We start from the raw sequence: 25,308 nt of genomic DNA on the forward strand, positions 1-25,308 counted from the left end.
CAACGCCTGGGCATGCTCCTGATGAGGTGGCGGATGGTCTCCTGAGGGATCTCCTCCCAGACCTGGACTAAAGCACCCGCCAACTCCTGGACAGTCTGTGCTGCAACGTGGCTTTGGTGGATGGAGCGAGACATGATGTCCCAGATGTGCTCAATTGGATTCAGGTCTGGGGAACGGGCGGGCCAGTCCATAGCATCAATGCCTTCCTCTTGCAGGAACTGCTGACACACTCCAGCCACATTGTCTTGCATTAGGAGGAACCCAGGGCCAACCGCACCAGCATATGGTCTCACAAGGGGTCTGAGGATCTCATCTCGGTACCTAATGGCAGTCAGGCTACCTCTGGCGAGCACATGGAGGGCTGTGCGGCCCCCCAAAGAAATGCCACCCCACACCATGACTGACCCACCGCCAAACCGGTCATGCTGGAGGATGTTGCAGGCAGCAGAATGTTCTCCATGGTGTCTCCAGACTCTGTCACATCTGTCACATGTGCTCAGTGTGAACCTGCTTTCATCTGTGAAGAGCACAGGGCGCCAGTGGCGAATTTGCCAATCTTGGTGTTCTCTGGCAAATGCCAAACGTCCTGCATGGTGTTGGGCTGTAAGCACAACCCCCACCTGTGGACGTCGGGCCCTCATACCACCCTCATGGAGTCTGTTTCTGACAGTTTGAGCAGACACATGCATATTTGTGGCCTGCTGGAGGTCATTTTGCAGGGCTCTGGCAGTGCTCCTCCTGCTCCTCCTTGCACAAAGGTGGAGGTAGCGGTCCTGCTGCTGGGTTGTGGCCCTCCTATGGCCTCCTCCACGTCTCCTGATGTACTGGTCTGTCTCCTGGTAGTGCCTCCATGCTCTGGACACTACGCTGACTGACACAGCAACCCTTCTTGACACAGCTCGCATTGATGTTCCATCCTGGATGAGCTGCACTACCTGAGCCACTTGTGTGGGTTGTAGACTCCGTCTCATACTACCACTAGAGTGAAAGCACTGGCAGCATTCAAAAGTGGCCAAAACATCAGCCAGGAAGCATAGGAACTGAGAAGTGGTCTGTAGTCACCACCTGCAGAACCACTCCTTTATTGGGGGTGTCTTGCTAATTGCCTATAATTTCCACCTGTTGTCTATTCCATTTACACAACAGCATGTACAATGTATTGTCAATCAGTGTTGCTTCCTAAGTGGACAGTTTGATTTCACAGAAGTGTGATTGACTTGGAGTTACATTGTGTTGTTTAAGTGTTCCCTTTATTTTTTTGAGCAGTGTATTTCAGCCTTGGTCAAACAGGTATATAGACCCACGTCTTCTTTATTAAATAGGAAGAAATAGGCTCCAACAAAAAGCACCCTTGTTGTTTGTAGTCTAATTAAAATGAAGAAGCTTGAAATGAATTATGCCTACTCAAATATTCCTACTTTCAGCACCATGAGCTGTCATTTCCGACTGATTGTGCTGCAGCTACTGCTTCAAGTATCAGCACCACAATGTAAGTACCCTAGAATCTGGATTATTGGAAATTCAATAACTATGATAAATACATAATGAGCAAGAAACATATTGTTTTGAATAAAATCAAACATATTGTTTTGAATAAAATCAATTACAGTAGTAACATGCTATCAGAGTTGACATCAGGTCCTCCTTTTCATCTTAGCCTCTCCTTCTCATACTGAATAGAGTACCACAGAATGAGTTATAATACCCATAAAACCTAGCGGTCAAACAAGGAAATGGTTCCAATTGTTTCTCTACCATACAGGTGAAGATATTGATAAAGGTCACCTTGTCCCAGAGAGATTTACATGGTTATCAAAACGTCACGCCAGGGTAAGTCTACACAAAACACAGCCCTTATTTTGAGTGGTGGAAAAACGATTGGAACCATTTCCCTGTTTGACCGCTAGGTTTTATGGGTATTATGACACCACCACTGTGTGGCTCTATAGAACATATGCTATAGGCTAGTCCATGAGCAAGATAGTGCAGTTTTTTTTACAAGGCCTAAAAAATATTTTTGGGAAGAAGCTGTTGACTCTCCTCCTGATCTGCCGCCATAGGCCTACACAGCACAGACATTGGTCAGGCAGCACACAAAAATGTTCTTTGATCAGCAAGAGCAGAGCAGGCCGGGGCTCAGGGTTGGAATAGCCACTGCTCTGTGTAATGCAAGAATCCCAGCAAGAAATATTATTTTGCTCTGTGCTTCTCCGAGCACGCACTTTAAAGCCTATAAATAGCCAAGGCTATGTATGGATCATTGGATTGAGATCACATTAAATATCCTATAGGCAGATTTGATATTGCGTGCCCAGCGGAGAATCAGAGCGGCATTAGGCACACCTCAATATATAGCCTAATAAGCATCTAATTCTAAAACACTGAGAAATATAAACATTTGATTAATTACAAATTACATGACCCTCCCCTGGACTAGATTTGAGAAAAAAAAGGCTAAACTCTCCCCTTGACTGAAATGTAAAAGCATGATCCTCCCCCATTTCCCTCAAGGCAACCATTCTGTACATGTCGGTCCATCCCTAGGAGGATTTTGCACTGCCAAAGGACTGAATTAGGTCAAACTTTCCAAGGAGTCTCTAGAGTTTACATATGTGCTCACTCTCTAAATACCACCAAAATGTTCGCCATATGTGCTGAAGTCAAGAAGAAAGGTCTTCAGTGAATCATATTTTATGTTAGTCAGACAAGCATTAAAAAACATCTACAATCACAATATTGAATTTCATTTATTGGAACTTTTTTGTTGAAAATAACAAAATAGAAAGAGCGAAATATTGCAAACATAAATACTGTAACCCAGACACAAAAAAGAATAAGACAGAGTGGTTCAACATCATATAAAGTGACAGGTCTACTGTTTCTAACCTTTTTGGATCACAGATCACAGATTTCAACCCTGTAAATACTTTTACAAAGAAGCTTGACTAAGAATAAAACAATATCCCAGTAGTCTTATATTTGAGGAAGAATATAAACTGAAATATGTTGTGGTTTATTTAACTTTTTTTTTTTTATGGGATCTTCAAGTGACTAACAAAGCAGGTATCACAATTATTATATTTCTTAACATAAAATCATAATGGCAATAATGAATGCCATCTTTACATACAATGCATATCTGGGACTGGTTCAGTGCATACTGTATACAAAGTTGCTTACAAACATTGAAAGAGTTGAACGTACAAAATGTAGTACAAAAAAAAAATAAAAGTACAAAAACATGCACAGACGCAAAAAAACACATTAAACCATTATGAATAGGACCAGCCTGGTGAACAAATGCAGGAAAGGGGTCATGCCACAAAGAACCAACAAACTAGTTTAAGGAACTGGACCTTATACCTGTACAGTCTCTGGTATTTGCACAGCATATTATTCAGCAAGTTCTTAGTCCGGTCAAGACAGAGTGAGGTGTTTAGTACCTCCTTAACTAAAAAAAAAAAAAAACAGTTTGGACAGTACAAGTAAAATACAGTACAATGCCAATGAACTTAAAAAGCAAGACTTTTATTCATCAGGCATAACGTGTTGACAGGCATCCACCATCCTGGTGCTTTGGTAAGATAGAAACAAAAAGTTTGTGCGGCTACAATTGAAAAGAGTACATTAAAGTGCATTCCCTCGTTTTTTTCCAATCCCTGGATTTTTTTCCAGTAAATACCTGGGAAATTCTTTCGAATTTAAATTTTGCATGGTTATACATTTCAATATGCTGAGATATTTGAACAGCCTTTTGTGTTTTCAACCAACATCTTCACAGGCCATTGTTGGTTTGTATTTCTCCACTGGGTCACCAGAGGAAAATGCCTTTTCCATTTGACCCAAGTAAAGATCCAGAAATGTAAAAAAACAGCATTTATTCTAAGTAAACGTAATCTATTGCATTAATTTGTTGAGAAACAATTTTGTTGAATTAGGCCTCTTAAAATGAGGCCGTTATTAAAATGTTCAACATAGGCATCTTTCAAAATTTTGTAGTTTAATGTAAGAAGTTGTAAAAACGCAATAAAGATGTATAGAAAAGGCCTACTTCAAAGCTCTTCTCAGGTACACATCTGTGAAATCTGGCACCAGGGAAAAAGAAACCTCTTGAAGGGTACAGAGCTTATCAGCAAAAATCGCTGGGAGCACTGGAGAGCAAGGCCGATGTGAAAGTTAGTGTTCAGGCTACAGAGGCAACTTTGTCACAGTTGGTGGTGTACTGAATGTCGGGCCTGTCGATGTCAGCCTTCTTTTTGTCCCAGCAGGGCAGAGCACACAGGAAGAGCGTGACTCCACCCAGGAGCACAGAGCCTCCACTGAAGTAGAAGGCCAGGTCATAGGACTGGGTCCAGTCAAAGAACCACCCTGGAACAGGAAGAAGAGAGAGAAAAAAAACAATTTCAGCAAAATCTCTCAACGATATATGAGTCAGCAAAAGACTAGCTAAAGGCCAACATCCTGAGTTCCACATTCTCACTCACGCATTAAGATTACATCATCTGTAAAAATGTTTTGACATATGGAAGAGTGATTCTCTGTAAAAGCATGAACATGAACCTGTACAAGCTCTAACCTAAAAACTGTAAATGTGGACCACACACACTCAGCAATGTTGACCAATGGTGTCAGAAGTGGGATCTTTCTTACCAACAACAGGGGGCCCAAGCATGATCCCGAATCCACCGAAGAACATGAGGATCCCATGGGCTTGGGTCAGTTTGTCCAGGCCCACGATCTTGGTAGTGATATATGACGTTAGGGACCAGTTCCCAGAGAAGAAGCCCACCACAGCTGAGAGGACCTGCAGGCCTACGTAGCTCTTGGAGATGGGGATGAGGAGAAGGGCCGTCCCGGTCCCCAGCAGGGTGAAGGCGTACAGGAACACACTGTTGATCCACCTAATGTCTGCTAGCATGCCCAGGGTCAGCTTGCCCACACCGGTAGTGATGGCTACAATAGAGACCAGGGGGATGATTTTGACCTCATCGATGAGGCCCTCACTCTGGGCCACATCCTCCATGAAGAGGACCGGGGGGAAGGCTCCTAGGCTGAACAGGAATATAGCTATGCAGAGGGCCATGAAGTTTCTGTCATGCAGGAAGTCAGCCGTGGAGTGCATGTACTTTGAGTAAGCCTGACGCTTCTTCTTGATAATTTTCACAATGGCTAAACCTGCCATGAACCCCCTTTTGTTGTCAGGTGTGGGGATGTCTTTGGCGTCGATGGTGATCAGGTGATCCTTGACCGGTAGCTTTTTCTCGCCAGTGCCCGGTGTGGTCTTGAGGTCGTCAGCAGGCGGTTTCTTGAAAGGCTGCTCCTTTGTGCGCTCCAGAGCAGCCTTCTGTTTGAGGTAGTAGCCAGGCATGTTCAGGGGCCTCATGAAGCCGGCACAGGCCATGAGGTTGAGGGCCAAGGCCCCGATGATCAGCAGACAGCCTTCCAGGCCAAAGAGAACAATCAGCTCATTCTGAGCTGTGGCATAGAGGAACCCTCCCACACTTGTGCCTAAATGAGAGAAGGGAAAAATTTAGTGTTGGCATTCCAAGAATGAGCCCTTAGACATTCATTAATATGAATTTAATAAAATCCTTGCTTAGTGGGACATCATTACCTAAAGCTACTCTCCCTCAAGGGGACAAACACAGAATGCCCCAGAACTGTGTTGTATTACCAGTGTTCTTCTTGTCACCAGTCCACTTCCCTAATCACAAGGCTACAGTGTTTCTAGACTAGAATGTTTACCTTGGCATTCCAAGACTTCCGGCTTCTGAAACATGAAAGAACTGAGCATGGAGACTTGGTGTGAACCCAGTGAGCGAAGAGGGGGGCTGAAGTACCTGTGGTGACTATGCCGAGGGCGAGGCCACGTCTCTTGTCAAAGTACTGACAGGTGATGGTCAATGTGGCAGCATAGACAAGACCGCAGCCAAGACCTGTGGACAACAAAAACAACAGAGGTATTTTGATTAGCACATTTTAGAGGAGCATGTAGCTACAGTACCTTATTTTTTTACCATGTTGAAGAAGACATTTAATGTTCTGAGCAAAGCCTTGCACAGTAAACTGTGTACATTAATGTGAAACTGTGGGACTTGGGTAAGGCCATCTTAGTCATGTAATAACATAGAGTGAATTCACCAGGTTTAAAATATGTTGTTCTGTGATAAATATGTTACATATTCACCATACAAATAACTTTTGTTTAGTGTAAAATCACCCCAACGGTAATTTGATCCTCAAAGGATGACTGGGCGGAAAAGTGATGAGAGAATATTGAGCCACACGTGTTGAGTTTAAGGGATGGTCTAAAAATAGACTCCTTTCTTCAAATATGCATGGCCTCTCTCAGGCCAATGCCACAGGCAGTGGCCGTCTATTGGGCTCTTTCCCCCTTAGAATGGCACAGCTGTCACTGGGTGTTAGATAATGAGCTGCGATGGGTGCATTCAAACTGTTGGGGGGAGGCATCAGTCACATGGCAATCCGACTCTACCCTATTTTTATATTTCTGAATACATCCTACATATACCCTCATCCTACACATACCCTCACAGTGCATGTGTGGTGGAGCAAAGGTCATGAACCTATTTTGAATAGACATGAACCTATTCAATTCTTATGTGTCTTATCTATCATTTACTTGTGGTATTGCTTAACTGTGTAATAGTTTAATGTAATGATGAGTTAAAAACACAATTCACTTCCAACAAAACCACCGAGTAAACAAGCAACTTCCTATAATTTTTCTCACACTTGCAAGGCTAATCCTATATCTAATATTGGATCACACAAACCGCAGACTTGCTTCAGCAGGAAAAGACCATCACGAGCTTCTCACTTACCGACGACAATCCCGTAAGAGAATATGAGGAACTGGACGTTTGGTGCGAAGGCGCTGAGCATCAGGCCCCCTGCCACCATGACCCCACTGAAGATGGTCACAGGGCGTGCCCCAAAGTTATCCACACAGGCACTGCAGACAGGACCTGGGGGAGAAAATAGGGCAGAGAGGAAGTGAGAATTCAGTGTGTGTGTGTGTGGGAAAGTTGAGGGTACATTGTTGAATAGACTCAGTGAGTTAGGGAGTGGCAAAAATGAGATGATGACACAAAGAAATACACATGATGGAATTAATATGGTGCATTCGGGATGCATGTGGTGTTAGCAACAGATGGCTTTCCTAAACAATACAAAAGCAGCAAAAAGGAAAGTGATACCGTTCAAGGTGTACCGTACATGTTGGGCTATTTCATGGCAGGAAAACCTGATGTATCAACTTTAACCATGTGACGTGGTCCCCTTTTCTGCCCTGATATTATTTTAACCTTATCGCTCCCTATGTAGTACAGAGTGCTTGTGACCCTATTCGTTCTCCTCATATGATTACAACGAGGTCCCCTTAAGCGGCACTAGCTAGTTATTAGACACCTTAGCAGAGGTAAAGGGTCAGGGAAAAGGGCAGCCTGTGATGTTCGTTCGTCATCATCCTCACACCATATCGAATTTAAAAGCACACCGAGTTACAGAAATATATCTTACAGTGCCTTCAGAAAGTATTCACGCCCCCTTACTTTTTCCACATTTTGTTGTTTTACAAAGTAGGATTAAAATATATTTGTCATTTTTTGTCAACGATCTACACAAAATATTCAAATGTTAAACTGGAAGAAATGTAAAAAAATGTTTTTTTTATGTTTTTTTTATATCTCGATTAGATAAGTGTCAAAATCACGTTTGGCAGTGATTACAGCTGGGTAAGTCTCTAATAGCTTTGCACACCTGGATTTTACAATATTTGCACATTGTTATTTTTTTAATTGTTCAAGCTCTGTCATGTTGGTTGTTGATCATTGGTAAATAAAAAATAAAAAAGTATTGCCATAGATTTTCAAGCCGATTTAAGTCAAAACTGTAACTAGGCCACTCAGGAATATTCAATATCATCTTGGTAAGCAACTCCGGTGTATATTTGTCCTTGTGTTTTAGGTTATTGTCCTGCTGAAAGCTACATTTGTCTCCCAGTGTCTGGTGGAAAGCAGACTGAACCAGGTTTTCATCTAGGATTTTGCCTGTGCGTAGCTCTATTCCATTTCTTTTTATCATTAAAAAAACTCCATAGTCCTTACTGATGACAAGCATACCCATAGCATGATGCTGCCCCCACCATGCTTGAACATATGAAGAGTGATACTCAGTGATGTGTTGTGTTGGATTTGCCCCAAACATAGCTCCCTATTCAGAACATAAAATTCATATTTTTGCTGCTTTTTTATTTATTTGTTCTATCTCTCAATTCCGTGATATCCAGTTGGTAGTTACAGTCTTGTCCCATTGCTGCAACTCCTGTACGGACTCGGGAGCCATACATCCTCCGAAACATGGCCCTGCCAAGCCGAAGTGTTTCTTGACACACTGCTCGCTTAACCGCACCAATGTGTCGGAGGAAACACCGTCCAACTGGGGACAGTGTCAGCATGCATGCGCCCGGCCAGCCACAAGAGTCGCTAAAACACGATGGGACAAGGACATCCTGGCCGGCTAAACCCTCCACTAACACAGACGGCACTGGGCCAATTGTGTGCCGCCTCATGGGTCTCCTGGTTGCGGCCGGCTGCGACACAGCACGGGATCGAACCCAGAGCTGTAGTAAAGAACCGAGATCTGCCTTAGACCACTGCGCCACTGCAGAAGCCTTTTGCAGTTTTACTTTAGTGCCTTATTGCAAACAGGATGTATGTTTTGGAATATTTTTATTCTGTACAGGCTTCCTTCTTTTCACTGTCAAAGACTCAATCATGGACACTCTCACTGACAGTTGTGGCTGCTTCGAGTGATGTATTTTTGTCTCTATCTTCTTGCCTTTGTGCTGTTGTCTGTGCCCAATAATGTTTGGACCATGTTTTGTGCTGCTACCATGTTGTGCTGCTTCTATGTTGTGTTGCTACCATGTTGTTGTCATGTTGTGTTGCTTCCATGCTGTGTTGTCATGTGTTGCTGCTATACTATATTGTCGTCTTAGGTCTCTCTTTATGTACTGTAGTGTTGTGGTGTCTCTTGTCGTGATGTGTGTTTTGTCCTATATTTTTCTTTTAAATGACTTGCCTAGTTAAAGGTTAAATAAAAATGTATAAAATAAAAATCCAAATGTAATTAATAACTTCAGCATGCTGAAATGGATATTCAATGTCTGTTTTTTTTAAATTGTTACCAATCTACCAACAGGTTCTCTTTGTAATGCATTTGAAAATCTCCCTGGTTTTTGTGGTTGAATTTGTTTGATGTTTGTCATTCACTGCTTTAACTGAGAGACCTTACAGAACATTGTCAGTGTGGGGTACAGAGATGAGCTAGTCATTCAAATATCATGTTAAACACTATTTTGCACAGAGAGTGAGTCCATGCAACTTATTATGCGAGTTGTTAAGCACATTTGTATTCCTTAACTTATTTAAGCTTGCCATAACAAAGGGTTTGAATACTTATTGACTCGAGACATTTTAGATTTTCATTTCAATACATTTGTAGAAATGTCAAAAAACATAATTCCACTTTGGCATTATGGGGTATTGTGAGTAGGCCAGTGAGAAAAACATTAAATGTAATTCATTTTAAATTCAGGCTGTAACACAACAAAATGTATAAAAAGTCAAGGTGTGAATTGTTTCTGAAGGCACTGTATATCCTGATTGATGGCACAATGGAAATATAGGTCTGGTAAGGATCCTTCAGTGAACAGAAGCAAGGGCTTGTGTAAAGTTTTGAGAGACCGTATGGGCCCAGATCCACAGTGGGGCAAAAGGGGGCTCAGCCCCATCAGTTGAAACGTGTGCCCACTCAGTTTTAGTTTTATGGCCTTATATAAAAATAGCAATAAGGTTCAAATGATTGAGTGACAGGTTATCGAAAAATCTGTATATCCGCTGAGCTGTGTCAGCACAATGGACAGAGTGCGCCGCGGTGTGTGTAGAGGGGCTATGGAAAGCCAGTGGGGTGGTTAGGTATGACTCCTTTGGGTTTCCATAAAAAGCGGGGAAAAAACATCTAAGTGAATAACGTGATACGCCTTCGCCAGTAATATTTTATTTTGTTTTATAAGGGCGGGGTCAAGTTTACCATTGAAGCTGCGTTACTCAACTCCGCCTCACCACTACAGAGTTTAGTTAGCCGTAAATGTAACGTTAGTGTTATTATCCTTGGCCTATTTAGCTAGCTCGAACCAGCTAATCTGCCACTGCCACGATGGATAAACCCAATCAAACAAAGCTAAATGAGAATGGGACACCTTGGCTACCGTGTCAGTGGTTGTTAAAAGTTGTGACAGCATTGTGGAATTCCGCTCTGACATGGAATGGACGCGTTCGTACAACACAGAAGTAAGACATGGAGGCTACAGGGCAGCTCCAAGCAATTACGACAACGTTATGTAAGTACAAATCTCCAGCAATAGTGGTGGACAGTATGGAAGGCCAGCAGGACTGAGGATAAGAGACTGAGTGTAAAAGACTGTTCTTCGATGCTGTCAGTGGTGAAATGTACGAACGATTCAACGAACGCAACATCCAACTGGTGGCGGCCCGGTGTCCCCTTGACCCAGAGAGCTATGACTTTCTAGATGGGAAAAAGGTGAAACCACTGCTGGATTTAAGTAAAAGAGATTTGGTGTAAACTGAGTTTAGTGTCGCTCGCCAGTTTTTGCCGACTGAAATCGCCCGCTCCGGCTCCAATGAGGAACAATGTACCCTGATCGATATACCGCAACGACTGTCTGGGTCTCGCTATTCCGACCGTGTTTACTGCACTGACTCATGGATTGACTTTTGGGGCGTCCACAGCTATACGTCCACTTAGAAGAAGCATGCTATACCAGAGGAAAGCTCAAATAATCCACTTGGCATTTTAAAACCTCTTAAAGCTCCCCTGAATTATTTCAACATTTTGTTAAAAATCGTGCAACATGTCAACGTCCTGCTACTCATGCCAGGAATATAGTATATGCATAGGATTAGTATGGGTGGATAGAAAACACTCTGAAGTTTCTAAAACTGGTTAAATAATGTCTGTGACTATAACGGAACGTGAACAGCAAGCGAAATCCCAAGAAAAACCTGGTCACAAAAACCACAAAAAAGTATTAATCCGCCAGTCTCTGAATTGTTTATTGCAAGCAAAAATAGATAACGGTGAGCTTGCAGTTCCTACAACTTCCACACGATGTCGCCAGTACTGGTATTTTCATTGGTTTAAATCCTTTGTGGAATGAGAAGTAGGTCCTTCCTTTCGTCCAGTAAACAGGAAGAGATTTATGGGAGAGAGACAAAGTACCACGATTTCAAGAGTAGCTGCTATTGAATACAGATCGCCCAGTGATCAATTTGATCGATTATTAACATTTACAAATACCTAAAGTTGGGTTACAAAAGTAGTTTGAAGTGTTTTGTCAAAGAATATAGGCAACTTATTTAATTTTAAAAAATGACGTTGCGTTTTGGAACAGAGCTTTTGGATGGATCAGACGGGCTATATAAATTTACATTTTGGGTATACATGGACGGATTTAATCGGGAAAAAGACCCAATTGTGATGTTTATGGGACATATAGGAGTGCCAACAAAGAAGCTCGTCAAAGGTAATGAATGTTTTATATTTTATTTCTGCGTTTTGTGTAGCGCCGGCTACGCTAATTATTTTGTTTACGTCCCCTTCAGGTATTTCGGGGTGTTGCATGCTATCAGATAATAGCTTCTCATGCTTTTGCCGAAAAGCATTTTAAAAATCTGACATGTTGGCTAGATTCACAACGAGTGTAGCTTTAATTCAGTACCCTGCATGTGTGTTTTAATTAAAGTTTGAGTTTTATCGAGTACTATTAGCATTTGGCATTGCGCACTTCCATTTCCTGTTGACTAGGTGGGGCTAGCGTCTCACATGTCTCTAAGAGGTTTTAAGGGGATCGATTTTACAAGAAGAGAATGGAATGATCGATTATTCAGGAAGTTCCACAGAGCATCAAGGAGGCTGCTACTCTTCTGAAAAGTTAAGAAACAATCTAGCTGATTGCTTTTTTAGCAAAATATTGGTGGTATAGCCAGTCGCATCATTTCAGCAAAACCCTAGGGTATAGAATGGCAAAATGACTTCCTTAGCCAGTTTAGGTTAACAGCCTTGCTTTTGAGTGTAGGGTAAAGTCCATGGTGCTGATAGAGCGCAGCGGAGATTTCGCACCAACCTGTCAGTTCTTAGTCAAAAGCCCTCAATGGTCTCGGCATTTGAACTTTTAGGTTTATTGTGGTATAGCGTGATATAAGCAGAATTCAATATAATTCCACTACAATAACCCAAATGACGCCCCTGGGTATTGCTACATGTCGGTGTGTTTCATCATATAAATATATACATCTTATTATGGTTTTCTTGGCAGCCTATTGGTTTTCGTGGTTGTAAATATAACTATGTATTGGAATTTGATCCACAGAAGTGTATTGTGCCATATCACAACGTGTTGCTTAACTCATGAGCACCATGGTTTTCCATGTTTGAAGCGAGGCCTATAGGCTTATTTGTTTGGCAAGATAGCTGTGCATCACTGCATCTCACTGTAGGCTGTTTTGGTTATTTGGATCTCAATTCACATTTTGCTTACTGCGTTTGTTAACTGTTAATGTAACTAGCCTAAACATAAATGGTGTCGTGCCTTTATCGATCTAATATTTTGTTTACTAGACCTACGTGGTAGTACCGCTGTTATGTTCCGCTTTCGTTCGCAGGTTTGTCAGTATTCTAAGCCTAACTAATCAGTAGTTTTGTTTGCATGTATGAATAACTAGGCTACTACTTTCAGCATTTAGTTTGCACTATTTTGATAAGAACGCTGTGTACACGGCAGCATTCATATCAGCTGTTTGGAAAATGTGAATTACCCTATCTTGGAGCTCATTTACATTACGAAACAGCCTTGCTTTAGTTTGTAGGACGCTGTCCATTGTGCTGATACAGTGCAACGGAGATGAGAAGCCCCTGACTGCAGTGTGCAGTTTCGGGCCGGGCTCAATGTGGTCGGAGTAAACCATGGAAGTAATTTAGACGGTCATTATGCATCATTTACTTTGCAAATATTCATGTTATACTAGTGCAGTTGTATATTTTTATATAACCAACCACCGCACCGATGATAGCATAGCGTTAATTAGCACGTGAGCTAGCTAATTGTATACAATGAGGGAATTTGGACAAATTTGCCTACTTAAGCAGTAAGCCTAGGTTTACACGTACAGTTATGTAATCGATTTGATCATCGGTTTTCTGTGTTCAATGTATGCATTGTTGTGTTTGGCTGGCTGGCGCTAAATGTGTATCGTTGATGCCGAAGGCCATTCCCTAAGTTACACATAGCGAGTCTACAGAGCCTACACGTAGTATATACAATAATGAAATTAAATGCCTATTGCTTATTTTATGTATTTCTAATTGTCATGCCTTTTATGTCTATGCTTACTTTCTTTGATGTATAGAGACACGTTAGTGTGTTATTGGAGGGTGAGTGTCCCAAAATGTAGCAAATGCAGCTGCAGTCAACTTCATCACTGCCCCTAATGCACATAAGGCTGAACAATATCTGAACAATATGGTCAACAACCACAAAGGTCATGCTTCAGTGAGGCACAGAGGTACTATTTCTTTCTTGTATATATTTGAAGTTAACGTTTTTTGATTTGCCCTATTTTTCCCCCCAGTTACATCAGTGAATTTAATTGTGCAACTTACTTTACTGTTATTCCTCTCTTTCAGAGTTCACAATCATAAAGTGTGGCTTCAGTTGTAGAAATGTGACACACTTTCATTGTTGCTACTGTACGGCAACAATAATCAACAGATCACAGTTTCTGAAGCACCTGACATAGCATCAGTGTCCAGTGGCTCCTCAAGAGCACCCAGAGGCCCTTACACAGTCCCCTCAAGATCTTGTCCCCTGGACCTTGGAGGACTTTTGGTGTGGATGATGATCATGTTAGATATTTCTTTAAAATTATTTCACTGGACTGTACCAATTGATTGTGCTTGCAGCATGCAAAGCACACTTGTTATTGCTCATACGTTTTCTTGTTTATTATTCTTGACACTTTTTTGGACCTATTTCCTACAGTTTTACACTACATACACAATTCATACATCAAACTCCTGCAGAGCTGGACGCTGATGTGACATGCTCTGACTTCTTGGGGGGGGGGGGGGTCTTCTACATCCTGAAATATATTCCTGGGGGGGGGGGAATTATTATGAATTTATTGTTGTTATCATAACTATCAAACTTAACAACCTACTCTTAACTTACAGTACACTAGTAGATACGATTCTTTGGGATTCCCATCCGATTTTCTTTTTCAAAGGAAAACATGCAGCAAATTCGGCGATGGTGGTGCCTAGTTCTCCTGCAGGACTTTCCAATGCCGTAAGTCTTGAACATTATAAAAACGTTTAATTTGCATCCTTAAAATCACTTGTTTTACTATAGCCAGGCTGACCTGAATATATTTTCATAGTGAATGTATGTCATTCACCCACTAAGGTCTGAAGAAGAGCGGTTGAAAGATCAAAAAAGGCGACGAAAACAGAACGCACTACAGGTAGGTGTCATATGATGAGTGTTCCCTTACATTACTTAATGACCACAATCTGTTTTCTTTCTAGACGATACTGAAAACAAAATACACTGGGAGCTGTGAACTGGGTATGTAGTCTACTGTGTGTGATGCTGAAGGCTTGATGCATGGCAAGATATAATAGTTGTCATGACTTGTTGAGTAGTTATAGATATCACTGAAAACCCGTTTAGTAATAGTGGCTTTTGTTTGCATGAAAGTGGTGTGTAATTTGTCCTGATCACCCAATGAGGCACTATTAATATTTGTTTTTCAAGGAAGCAGATGTTCTTCTAAGAGACACCCTAGAGCCAGCAAGGTGGTGAGAACGCTTAACATTTAAAGGCACTGTTTCCTTCCCTAGTGTAATTGGGATGGACGGGGGAGACCACTTAAAAGAACTACAGTTGTACGATGGCTTGGATGAAGAGGAAAATATTCTCCTTAAGAAACCATTCATGTTCCAGTTACAGAGAGATTATGAGATGTTCTATGTGGAGGCAGTTGACAACAAGAAAATGACTGTCTTTGCCTCTTGAGGAGCAGGAGTCAAGCCATTTTTGAGGAGTGGTTAAACCTTGTTTTTGTCTGCTGTGTTAATTGTTTCAATTGTTAATTGTGTTGTTTAGTAAAGATGACGTAGAAGTCACCCGAGTCTGATCTCTTTACCGGAGCTGGTATAACTTAATGTACAAAGCACATTCAGCTTGTCAGTATGTCTATATGGTATCGTATGTCTCCATTCAAATGATGAAAGTAAATAGCATTATAAATCAGAATAGGTAGTAACTGTGTGTGTGTGTGTGTGTGTGTGTGTGTGTGTGTGTATACACATTGAAATAATATAACATTTATCAACAATTTTAACAGTACATGACATAACAAGTCTGTTCACTGCAACAACATCAGTGGCTTGTCTCATAGCATGAAGCAAAAAGTGTTACAACATGTTCTGGTATCACTTCATATAATATTTCTTACGAAATTTTCTTCAAAAATTAAATGCATTTGTATTCAACGTGTGCCTTGCACAAACATGTTTGTATTCAGTGTGTGACTGTCAAACCCCAGATGGACAAAAAAAAAAAAAAAAGTGGGTGGGGTAAAATGTGGGCGGAGTCAAATGTTTAACTGCCCAGCCCAGAACTGCACACTGCAGTCAGGGGTACTTGACACACTGCAGTCAGGGGTACTTGACACACTGCAGTCAGGGGTACTTGACACACTGCAGTCAGGGGTACTTGACACAAAGCAGTCAGGGGTACTTGACACACTGCAGTCAGGGGTACTTGACACAAAGCAGTCAGGGGTACTTGACACAAAGCAGTCAGGGGTACTTGACACACTGCAGTCAGGGGTACTTGACACACTGCAGTCAGGGGTACTTGACACACTGCAGTCAGGGGTACTTGACACACTGCAGTCAGGGGTACTTGACACACTGCAGTCAGGGGTACTTGACACACTGCAGTCAGGGGTACTTGACACACTGCAGTCAGGGGTACTTGACACACTGCAGTCAGGGGTACTTGACACACTGCAGTCAGGGGTACTTGGCAGAGATAGGTTGGCACCAAATCTGTAGCCTGTCGCTTCAAAAGCACTCAATCAATGGTCTGAGTCTTGGCATTCAAACTTTGTTTGTGGTATAGCTCGATACAGGCAGAATTCAATGTAAAAATGTTTTGCCCTCTCACCGATTTCAACTGCCCCCTTAGTCACTTTATCCTGGCGTCGGGCCTGAGACGGTATCACCTCACTAACCCGTAATCTGCTGCCAACTCATTAAAGACTGCTATGATTTCCTAGCATTGTGCCAAGTCAAATGCAGCCCAATCCATTTAGTTTCCAAAGCTATATGCACATTGAATTGACTACTTGTTTTAGTACAGTGAATCAGTCAATCTCTGGATAGAGGAGACAGATGGTGATGAAAACCTGAGTCTTAAATGTGACTGTTCTTGTTATGCATGTCACTTGGGCGGAGACATATTGAATTACCGATCAGACCGCTGACAACCCAAGGATGTGTGTAAAGAATAGCCAATCACATCTTGTTGAACCCTGTCTCCACCTCCTTTCCATTTCACCACCAGTTAAAACAGCCCACGGTGTAAGGCTGCGTAGCCCAGCTGCCAAGTCCCACACATGTACTGGGAGCAATCTGTATAGTCATGACATTTCACTGACCTCTGAAAAGGCGACAAAGTGAAGGGAGGCTATGCCTGGTGGTAAATGTAAACCAAGACGTGATCTCTCTGATCTTTGAATACAGCTTGCAGACATGCAGTGAACTGAGTCCTCCTGTGTCCCCTGGTCATTCCAAATGAATGAAACTGTTCAAAGCTTTATTATCCTTCCTATTATCATTTTCCCTTTCCCACACACACCCTCTGTATGGTCACAGCTACGTAAGGGCTCCTCCTGCAGGTATGACAGGGCTGACTGTGGGGCGGCAGGTAGCCTAGCATTCAAGAGTGTTGGGCCAGTAAACAATAAGTCGCTGGTTCAAATCCCTGAGTCGGTGGGGTGAAAAATCTGACTGTGCCCTTAGTCCCTTATTGCGCCTGTAAGTCGCTCTGGATAAGAGCGTCTGCTAAATTATATAAATGTAAATTACTTATCAACCAATAACCTCAACTAAGTGTTAAGAGCACCAACGTGCCACCAATATTGCACAGTTTTCTTCATCTACCTAGGACAAGTCAGCACTGCACTTTCACAACTGTGAATATGTAGCAGGTAAAATACTCATTATCCCATCTTATGTGCCACTAACTTGGTTAGATAAAAACTGGTCTGTTACTTCACCCATAATGCCACATAACTGTATGTGTTTATGGAGACATTGGACCATTCTTTTGTCTGGTTCTCTGTCAGTGACATCATTAATTATACAACAGCAACAGGTGCATACCAGGTGAGACTCTAAAGGAGACAATGTAGCTGCAACTGTAAAGTACATAGATAAGTAAATGCAGGTCTAACCACTGACATGATGTTAAGCATATCAAGTCATAGCCATGCCAAGTAAATCAATATGGAATTCTTGAACAGATGTTCAGATGCTGAGTTGAATAAATGTATGTTAAGAAATCTATGTTTTATAATATACCGAATTCTGCAGTTAAGCACAGTGAACTCTGTCTTTGGATGATAGCATTAGCCTATACCTACCTATACAGTAACTAAATAAATAAACAAAGATATTTGGAGAATACTCACTGGCTATGAGTCCCACTCCAGAGACCAAGGAGCCGACCCATGCCGTCATGCCTTTCCCCTCCTGGAAGGTGTGGAGCCACTCTGGGTACAGGACGCCCACCGACTGGGGGGAGCCGTAGGCCAGGAACTGGGCCATGAAGCAGGCCACAATGACCACCCATCCCCAACCTCCATCCAGCGCTTTCTTTGAGGTATGAGGACTCATGCTGTCTGCTTGGATCTTACAACTTCAACAGGGAGGGTTCCTGGGGAAAACAGAAAAATAGCAAAAAGTTTTAAAAACAAGCGCAATAGACAAGCAATTGACCAAATGCATGAGAATACAGACAAAATAAATCACATGCAAGTTTGGAACCAGGAATCATGATCAAGGAAGAGATACATGTCATAAGTTGAGTTCTAAAGTAGTAGATAAATGCCAAATGCACACATGTCTTGATGTTGATGCTGCTCTTGCCTGGTCTACCAGGCAGGTCACCTGTGTTACTGTACTTCCTAAACAGAGTGCAACCTTCCCATCCTGCGCTGCCCGTTTTGTGCCCTCGCAGACCACACCTTGAAGGAGGGGAGTTTGGTGTCTGGACTGCCTACTTTAACCTGCCTTTTGTCTACTTCACATAAGTTCTGGCACGAAATATTGATATTTTAGAGGCGCATCCTGTTTCCTGTGCTGACGGAAACGTTTTTTTTTATCTTTCATGAATAATTTGTGCCAGGGAGCAAATTGAGCTGTCGGTGCACTACTGCAGCATCCTCTCTCTCAATCTCCTTGTTTTTAAAAAAAAACATTGTGCATCTATCAATTTCCAATAAACATCATTATATGGAGGAACACCGTGCCAACTACACATAGCAACCTATTTTCTTTATTAAACAATGTGTTTTTTTGCTTGCATTTACGAGATATTCGTTGGCAGTTAATCGCCCATTGCATAGCCTACAAATATATATTACGCTGTATTTAGCCATAGCCCTACTATGTTATAAATGTTGTGTACTATAGTAGCCGATTGTTATTTTATTAACACAAGGAAATACATGCGACTTACCTCAACAACATAAAAAAAATAACAGCCACAAGCACAACAACATGCAACTGCAGGATACGTGCGCGTTTGCCTACAGGGAGTTGCCATGAAGGATGGTTGGTATCCCGATAATAACTATGTATAATCGAAAAAATATATATACGACAACACCGGCGGATGCCGAGCGCCCGCTAGGCTATATCTGAGGTCTGGTGATGCAGACCCGGGTCCCCCAGCATATTAGCTACGCGCACAGTATTCGTTTTATAGCCTGTAGCTTTGTTGCCGGAGACCAAACCGGTTCAAAGCTGTTTTCGCTGGTCCGGATTTGTGCGCTACCAACGTTGAGGAACATCATGTGCGACTGTGTGGAGCTACAGAGCGTACACTACACACTGCCACCGAGTAAATGCAACTGAATACGGATATGTTTTCTTCTATTTGATAATAGCCCCATCAATTCAATAATGATAGGCTACATTGTATGCATCGTGATAATAGTGGACATAGGTGGGGTGGGGGACATGTTATTCAACTGCATGCATAGGCTATCAATGATAAAAGTTAACATTTGTAATTAGCCTACCTGTGATGATCAGAAAGCGCTTCAAAGTATTTCAAGTCAAATCAGATTGAATGTTTCTTCACAAATAGTGTAAAAGCACCTTTGAATTTGTAAAAACTAAACGGAGTAATTATTTGTTATCGCAATGAAAAATAGCTGTTTCCTTTCTCTTGACAGTGAATACAAGTGTTATATATGCACTTTAATATACACATAATAGACCTACTCTAAACGACAAGTAAAAGGGATCCTCCGGAGTTAGCGCAGAAGGAGGTTATTTTGCCGGTGATGCTTGAGTGTGAAGTCTGAGCAATATTTACCAGGAACATTGTTAATATTGCGTCTGGTCCAGTCAGAACTGGTTACTTGTTGGCAAGTAGCCTAACATCAATTTGCACGAAGCGCTTGTTGCCGCTGATTGTGATAAAGCCTGGTCTCATAGACTTGACGTAACATAGTGAACTTAAATCCGGTACACTCAAATTAATATGATAGGTTACATTTGACATGTTTACATATGATAAGTTACTTAAGGCAAAAACGAAGGTAGGGTGGTTGGTCAGGGTGGAGGGGTGGACTTATAATGTGAACATCAAGTAACCAAGGTTGCAAGTTCAAATCTCACCAAGGACAACTTTAGCATTTTAGCTAACCCTTCCCTTAACACTTTTAGCTAACCCTAACCTTAAACCTTTCAGCTAGCCTTTCCCCTAACCTTAATCCCTAGCCTAGCTAATGTTAGCCAGCTAGCCAACATTAGCTACCTAAGTAGAATTCATAACATATCCAACTTTTTACAAAAATCTGGAAGATATTGTAAATTTTTGCCAAAATCTTAACATATTGCATATTTTGAAAATTCATAACATATCATACATACATTTAGCAAATTCTTAACATATTGTATGTTTAGCAAATTCAAAACATATCATTCGAAATGTACGAAAAGAGTGATGGACGTCCACAAATGAATACATACCATACGAAATGTAACATATCATACTAAATTGAGTGTCTCGGATTTACGTACAGAATAATACGAAATGCTCTGAGGCCAGGTTGGATGGGGATGTACTTTGAGATGAACTGCCACTCACACATTCTATCCTGAACAAAAATATAAATGCAACATTTAAAGTGTTGGTCCCATGTTTCATGAGCTGAAATAAAAGATCCCAGAAATGTTCCATATGCACAAAAAGCCTATTTCTCCCCCCCAAAATGGCACACATTTCTTTACATCTCTGTTAGTGAGCATTTCTCCTTTGCCAAGATAATCCATCCACCTGACAGGTGTGGCATATCAATCAAGAAGTTGATTAAACAGCATTATCATTATACAGGTGTACCTTATGTTCAAATCAAATAGTATTTGTTACATGCGCAGAATACAACAGGTGTAGACCTTAGTATAATGCTTACTTACAAGACCTTAACCAACAACGAGGTTGAAAAAAAAATACCTAAAAATAAATAAAGGAAACAAATAATTAAAGAGCAGCAGTAAAATAACAATAGCGAGGCTATATACAGGGGGTACAGGTACAGAGTCAATGTGCGGGGGCACCGGTTAGTCGAGGTAATATGTACATGTAGGTAGAGTTATTAAAGTGACTATGCATAGATAATAAGAGAGTAGCAGGGGGGCAATGCAAATAGTCTGGGTAGCCATTTGATTAGATGTTCAGGAGTCTTATGGCTTGGGGGAAGAAGCTGTTTAGAAGCCTCTTGGACCTAGACTTGACACTCTGGTACTGCTTGCCGTGCGGTAGCAGAGAGAACAGTCTATGACTAGGGTGGCTGGAGTTTTTTTAAACAATTTTTAGGGCCTTCCTCTGACACCGCCTGGTATAGAGGTCCTGGATGGGAGGAAGCCTGACCCTAGTGATGTATTGGGCCGTGCGGTCGGAGGCTGAGCAGTTGCCATACCAGGCAGCGATGCAACCAGATGCTCTCAATGGTGCAGCTGTAGAACCTTTTGAGGATCTGAGGACCCATGCCAAATCTTTTCAGTCTCCTGAGGGGGAAAAGGTTTTGTCGTGCCCTCTTCACGACTCTCTTGGTGTGCTTGGACCATGTTAATTTGTTGGTGATGTGGACACCAAGGAACTTGAAGCTCTCAGCCTGCTCCATTACATCCCTGTCGATGAGAATGGGGTGTGCTCGGTCGTCCATTTCTTGTAGTCCACAATCATCTCATTGTTGGGGACAATAAAAGGCCACTCTAAAATATGCATTTTTTCACACAACTCAATTGTACAGATGTCTCAAGTTTTGAGGGAGTGTGCAATTGGCATGCTGACTGTAGGAACGTCCACCAGAGCTGTTGCCACAAAATGTAATGTTCATTTCTCTACCATAAGTCACCACCAATGTTGTTTTAGAGAATTTGGCAGTACGTCCAACCGGCATCACAACCGCAGACCATGTGTAATCATGCCAGCCCAACTCCACATCCAGCTTCTATGTGTAATACATTAACAACATCATATTGCCATAGGCCTACTCAGCCTGGTCTCATAGACTATAGCAAAGGCTTTCCAACCCTGTTCCTGGAGAGCTATCGTGCTGAAGGCTTTTACTCTAACCCTAACTAACAAGTTTTGCAAATTCGCAACAAATTGTACGAATTGCAATTTGTAACATATTGCAATTCATAGTATATCATACGAAATGGATGATGGACATCCACAAATTAATACACAAGTCATTTTTTACACAATTGTTTACAGACAGATTATTTCACCTATAATTCACTGTATCACAATTCCAGTGTGTCAGAAGTTTACATACACTAAGGTGACTGTGCCTTTAAACTGCTTGGAAAATTCCTGAAAATTATGTCTTTAGAAGCTTCTGATAGGCTAATTGACATCATTTGAGTCAATTGGAGGTGTACCTGTGGATGTATTTCAAGGCTTACCTTCAAACTCTGTGCCTCTTTGCTTGACATCATGGGAAAATTAATATAAATCAGCCAAAACCTCAGAAAAAATATTGTAGACCTCCACAACTTGGGAGCAATTTCCAAACGCCTGAAGTTATCACGTTCATCTGTATAAACAATAGTACGCAAGTATAAACACCATGGGACCACGCAGCCGTCATACCGCTCAAGAAGGAGACGCGTTCTGTCTCCTAGAGATGAATATACTTTGGTGAGAACAGTGCGAATCAATCCCAGAACAACAGCAAAAGACCTTGTGAAGATGCTGGAGGAAACAGGTACAAAAGTATCTATATCCACAGTAAAAAGAGTCCAATATCGACATAACCTGAAAGGCCGCTCAGCAAGGAAGAAGCCACTGCTCCAAAACTGCCATAAAAAAGCCAGACTACGGTTTGCAACTGCACATGGGGACAAAGATCGTAGTTTTTGGAGAAATGTCCTCTGGTCTGATGAAACAAAAATAGAACTGTTTGGCCATAATGATCATTGTTATGTTTGGGGGAAAAAGTGGGAGGCTTGCAAGCTGAAGAACACCATCCCAACCGTGAAGCACGGGGGTGGCAGCATCATGTTGTGGGGGTGCTTTGCTGCAGGAGACCCTGGTGCACTTCACAAAAAGATGGCTTGGTCGCAAAGGGGTCTTCCAAATGGACAATGACCCCAAGCATACTTCCAAAGTTGTGGCAAAATGGCTTAAGGATAGCAAATTCAAGGTATTGGAGTGGCCATCACAAAGCCCTGACCTCAAACCTATAGAACATTTGAGGGCAGAACTTAAAAAGCATGTGCGAGCAAGGAGGCCAACAAACCTGACTCAGTTACACCAGCTCTGTCAGGAGGAATGGGCCAACATTTACCCATCCTATTGTGGGAAGCTTGTGGGAAACTACCCAAAACACTTGACCCAAGTTAAACAATTTAAAGGCAATGCTACCAAATACTAATTGAGTGTATGTAAACTTCTGACCCACTGGGAATGTGCTAAAAAAATAAAAGCTGAAATAAATCATTCTCTCTACTATTATTCTGACATTTCACATACTGAAAATAAAGTGGTGATCCTAACTGACCTAAAACAGGGAATTTTTACTAGGGTTAAATGTCAGGAATTGTGAAAAACTGACTTTAAATGTACTTGGCTAAGGTGTACGTAAACTTCCGACTTCAACTGTATGTTTTATTGTGTCCTTCAAAAGAACATTCTTTCCTTAGCTCACTAAGAACTGAATGCACAATAGTGTAACTATTGTACCACATCAGAGGCCAGTAGGTTTACAGCTCCATTCTGTGTTATAGAGCAACTGTATTTATCAGATTTATAGTTAATACAGTACTGACTCATGAGGAATTTGGGAAGAGTGGAGCTATGCCTTTCATGTCTGACAGATCATGCCCTTCTGTTCTGTACTTTTGGAGAAATGGTTTTATTATTTCTGAGTCCTGGACTGAGGTAAGGACAGGCAGGGTATTTCACACTGTGGTACCCAATGTTCCCAAGGAACTTTGATACAGTTTCCCACAGTCAAACTCTGAGGGATCTTACAGGACGACTTAGAATTCATAATCCCCTTCTTGAAAAGAAAGGGAACCACAGAGAGTGAAATACAGTTGCATTCTTCTATGGTATTGCAATGTATGTTACTTCTGACCAGGGTTTCCTGAAAGAGCTAACTGTACTGACTTAATAAACTATATCAATGAGTTCAATAAAGATTTTATAATAAAACATACAATTGAAGTCGGAAGTTTACGTACACCATCTGTGGGGATGTTTTTCATCGGCAGGGACTGGGAAACTGGTCAGAATTGAAGGAATGATGGATGGCGCTAAATACAGGGAAATTCTTGAGGAAAACCTGTTTCAGTCTTCCAGAGATTTGAGACTGGGACGGAGGTTCTGGGGATGTGGGGATGTTTTTCAGCTGCAGGGACTGGCTGACTAGTCAGGATCGAGGGAAAGATGAACAGAGCCAAGTAGAGAGATCCTTGATGAAAACCTGCTCCAGAGCACTCAGTACCTCAGACTGGGGCAAAGGTTCACCTTCCAACAGGACAACAACCCTAAGCACACAGCCAAGACAATGCAGGAGTGGCTGCAGGACAAGTCTCTGAATGTCCTTGAGTGGCCCAGCACGAACCCGGACTTTAACCCGATTTAACATCTCTGGAGAGACCTGAAAATAGCTGTGCAGAGACGCTCCCCATCCAACCTGACAAAGCTTGAGGGGATCTGCAGAGAAGAATGGGAGAAACTCCCCAAATACAGGTGTGCCAAGCTTGTAGCGTCATACCCAAGAAGACTACAGGCTGTAATTGCTGCCAAAGGGGCTTCAACCAAGTACTGAGTAAATGGTCTGAATACTTAAGTAAATGTGACGTTTTTTATTTTTTTTAACATTTGCAAAAATGTCTAAAAATGTGTTTTTGCTTTGTCATTATGCGGTATTGTGTGTAGATTGATGAGGGAAAAAAGCAATTTAATCAATTTTAGAATAAGGCTGTAACATAACGAAATGTGGAAAAAATACACGGGGGCTGAATACTTTCCTAATGTACTGTATGTGTGTTTGTTCTGGACATGATATAGCCTACCAATGTTAGACCAAACCGGCTATGGAGAACTCCACTATGCTGCTGACATGACCCTCCAAAAGTCAAAGGGGAAGTGGTGAATGATATTTCAGCAAATGTATGCCTCATTACTTTAGTTGGAAAAGATACTGACACACATCTCCCAGCAACTCTGGGAAGATGTCCAAGGCTGACACCTAGGGAGGCTAAATATTTTCCCTGTCTCGCAGCATCATCTGTCCACATTCACACCAACAGAGACCTCAAGAGCAGCAACCAGCTGTTCAGTTGCATGAAACCAATCAGGGTGAGAGGGTCTGTTGTTGAAAA

The 25,308-nt window shown here is 41.9% G+C and overlaps 1 protein-coding gene across 6 annotated transcripts; it reads right to left on the minus strand.

Annotated features, from left to right (window-relative positions):
* Positions 1 to 2,728: 2,728 nt before the first annotated feature.
* LOC110502533 (monocarboxylate transporter 9) lies at positions 2,729 to 19,807 on the minus strand. 6 transcript variants are annotated; one of them, XM_021580615.3, is made up of 6 exons: positions 19,684 to 19,807; positions 17,865 to 18,109; positions 6,846 to 6,989; positions 5,841 to 5,936; positions 4,651 to 5,508; positions 2,729 to 4,368 (listed from the first exon to the last, which is right to left on the minus strand). In XM_021580615.3, the coding sequence occupies exons 2-6, from the start codon at positions 18,067 to 18,069 to the stop codon at positions 4,184 to 4,186; spliced, it is 1,488 nt and encodes a 495-aa protein (XP_021436290.1). In that variant the 5' UTR covers positions 18,070 to 18,109; positions 19,684 to 19,807; the 3' UTR covers positions 2,729 to 4,183. The 6 variants fall into 6 exon arrangements, with proteins under 6 accessions (XP_021436290.1, XP_021436285.1, XP_021436286.1 ...); XM_021580610.3 differs by having other exon boundaries at positions 19,479 to 19,786; XM_021580611.3 differs by lacking the exon at positions 19,684 to 19,807 and adding an exon at positions 18,914 to 19,220.
* Positions 19,808 to 25,308: the final 5,501 nt, after the last annotated feature.

The sequence above is a fragment of the Oncorhynchus mykiss genome, chromosome 23, assembly GCF_057628025.1.
Source record: "Oncorhynchus mykiss isolate SJ-2025 chromosome 23, ASM5762802v1, whole genome shotgun sequence".
NCBI classification, from domain to species: Eukaryota; Metazoa; Chordata; class Actinopteri; order Salmoniformes; family Salmonidae; genus Oncorhynchus; species Oncorhynchus mykiss.

What these genes read in the sequence shown, in the direction of transcription:
- LOC110502533 (XM_021580615.3), bottom strand. Translation starts at nt 18,069, where the DNA reads ATGAGTCCTCATACCTCAAAGAAAGCGCTGGATGGAGGTTGGGGATGG. An exon ending in TGGAGTGGGACTCATAGCCA is followed by an intron (nt 6,990 to 17,864) that starts GTGAGTATTCTC and finishes TTTCTCCCCCAG; the next exon opens with GTCCTGTCTGCAGTGCCTGT. An exon ending in CTCTTACGGGATTGTCGTCG is followed by an intron (nt 5,937 to 6,845) that starts GTAAGTGAGAAG and finishes TGTTGTCCACAG; the next exon opens with GTCTTGGCTGCGGTCTTGTC.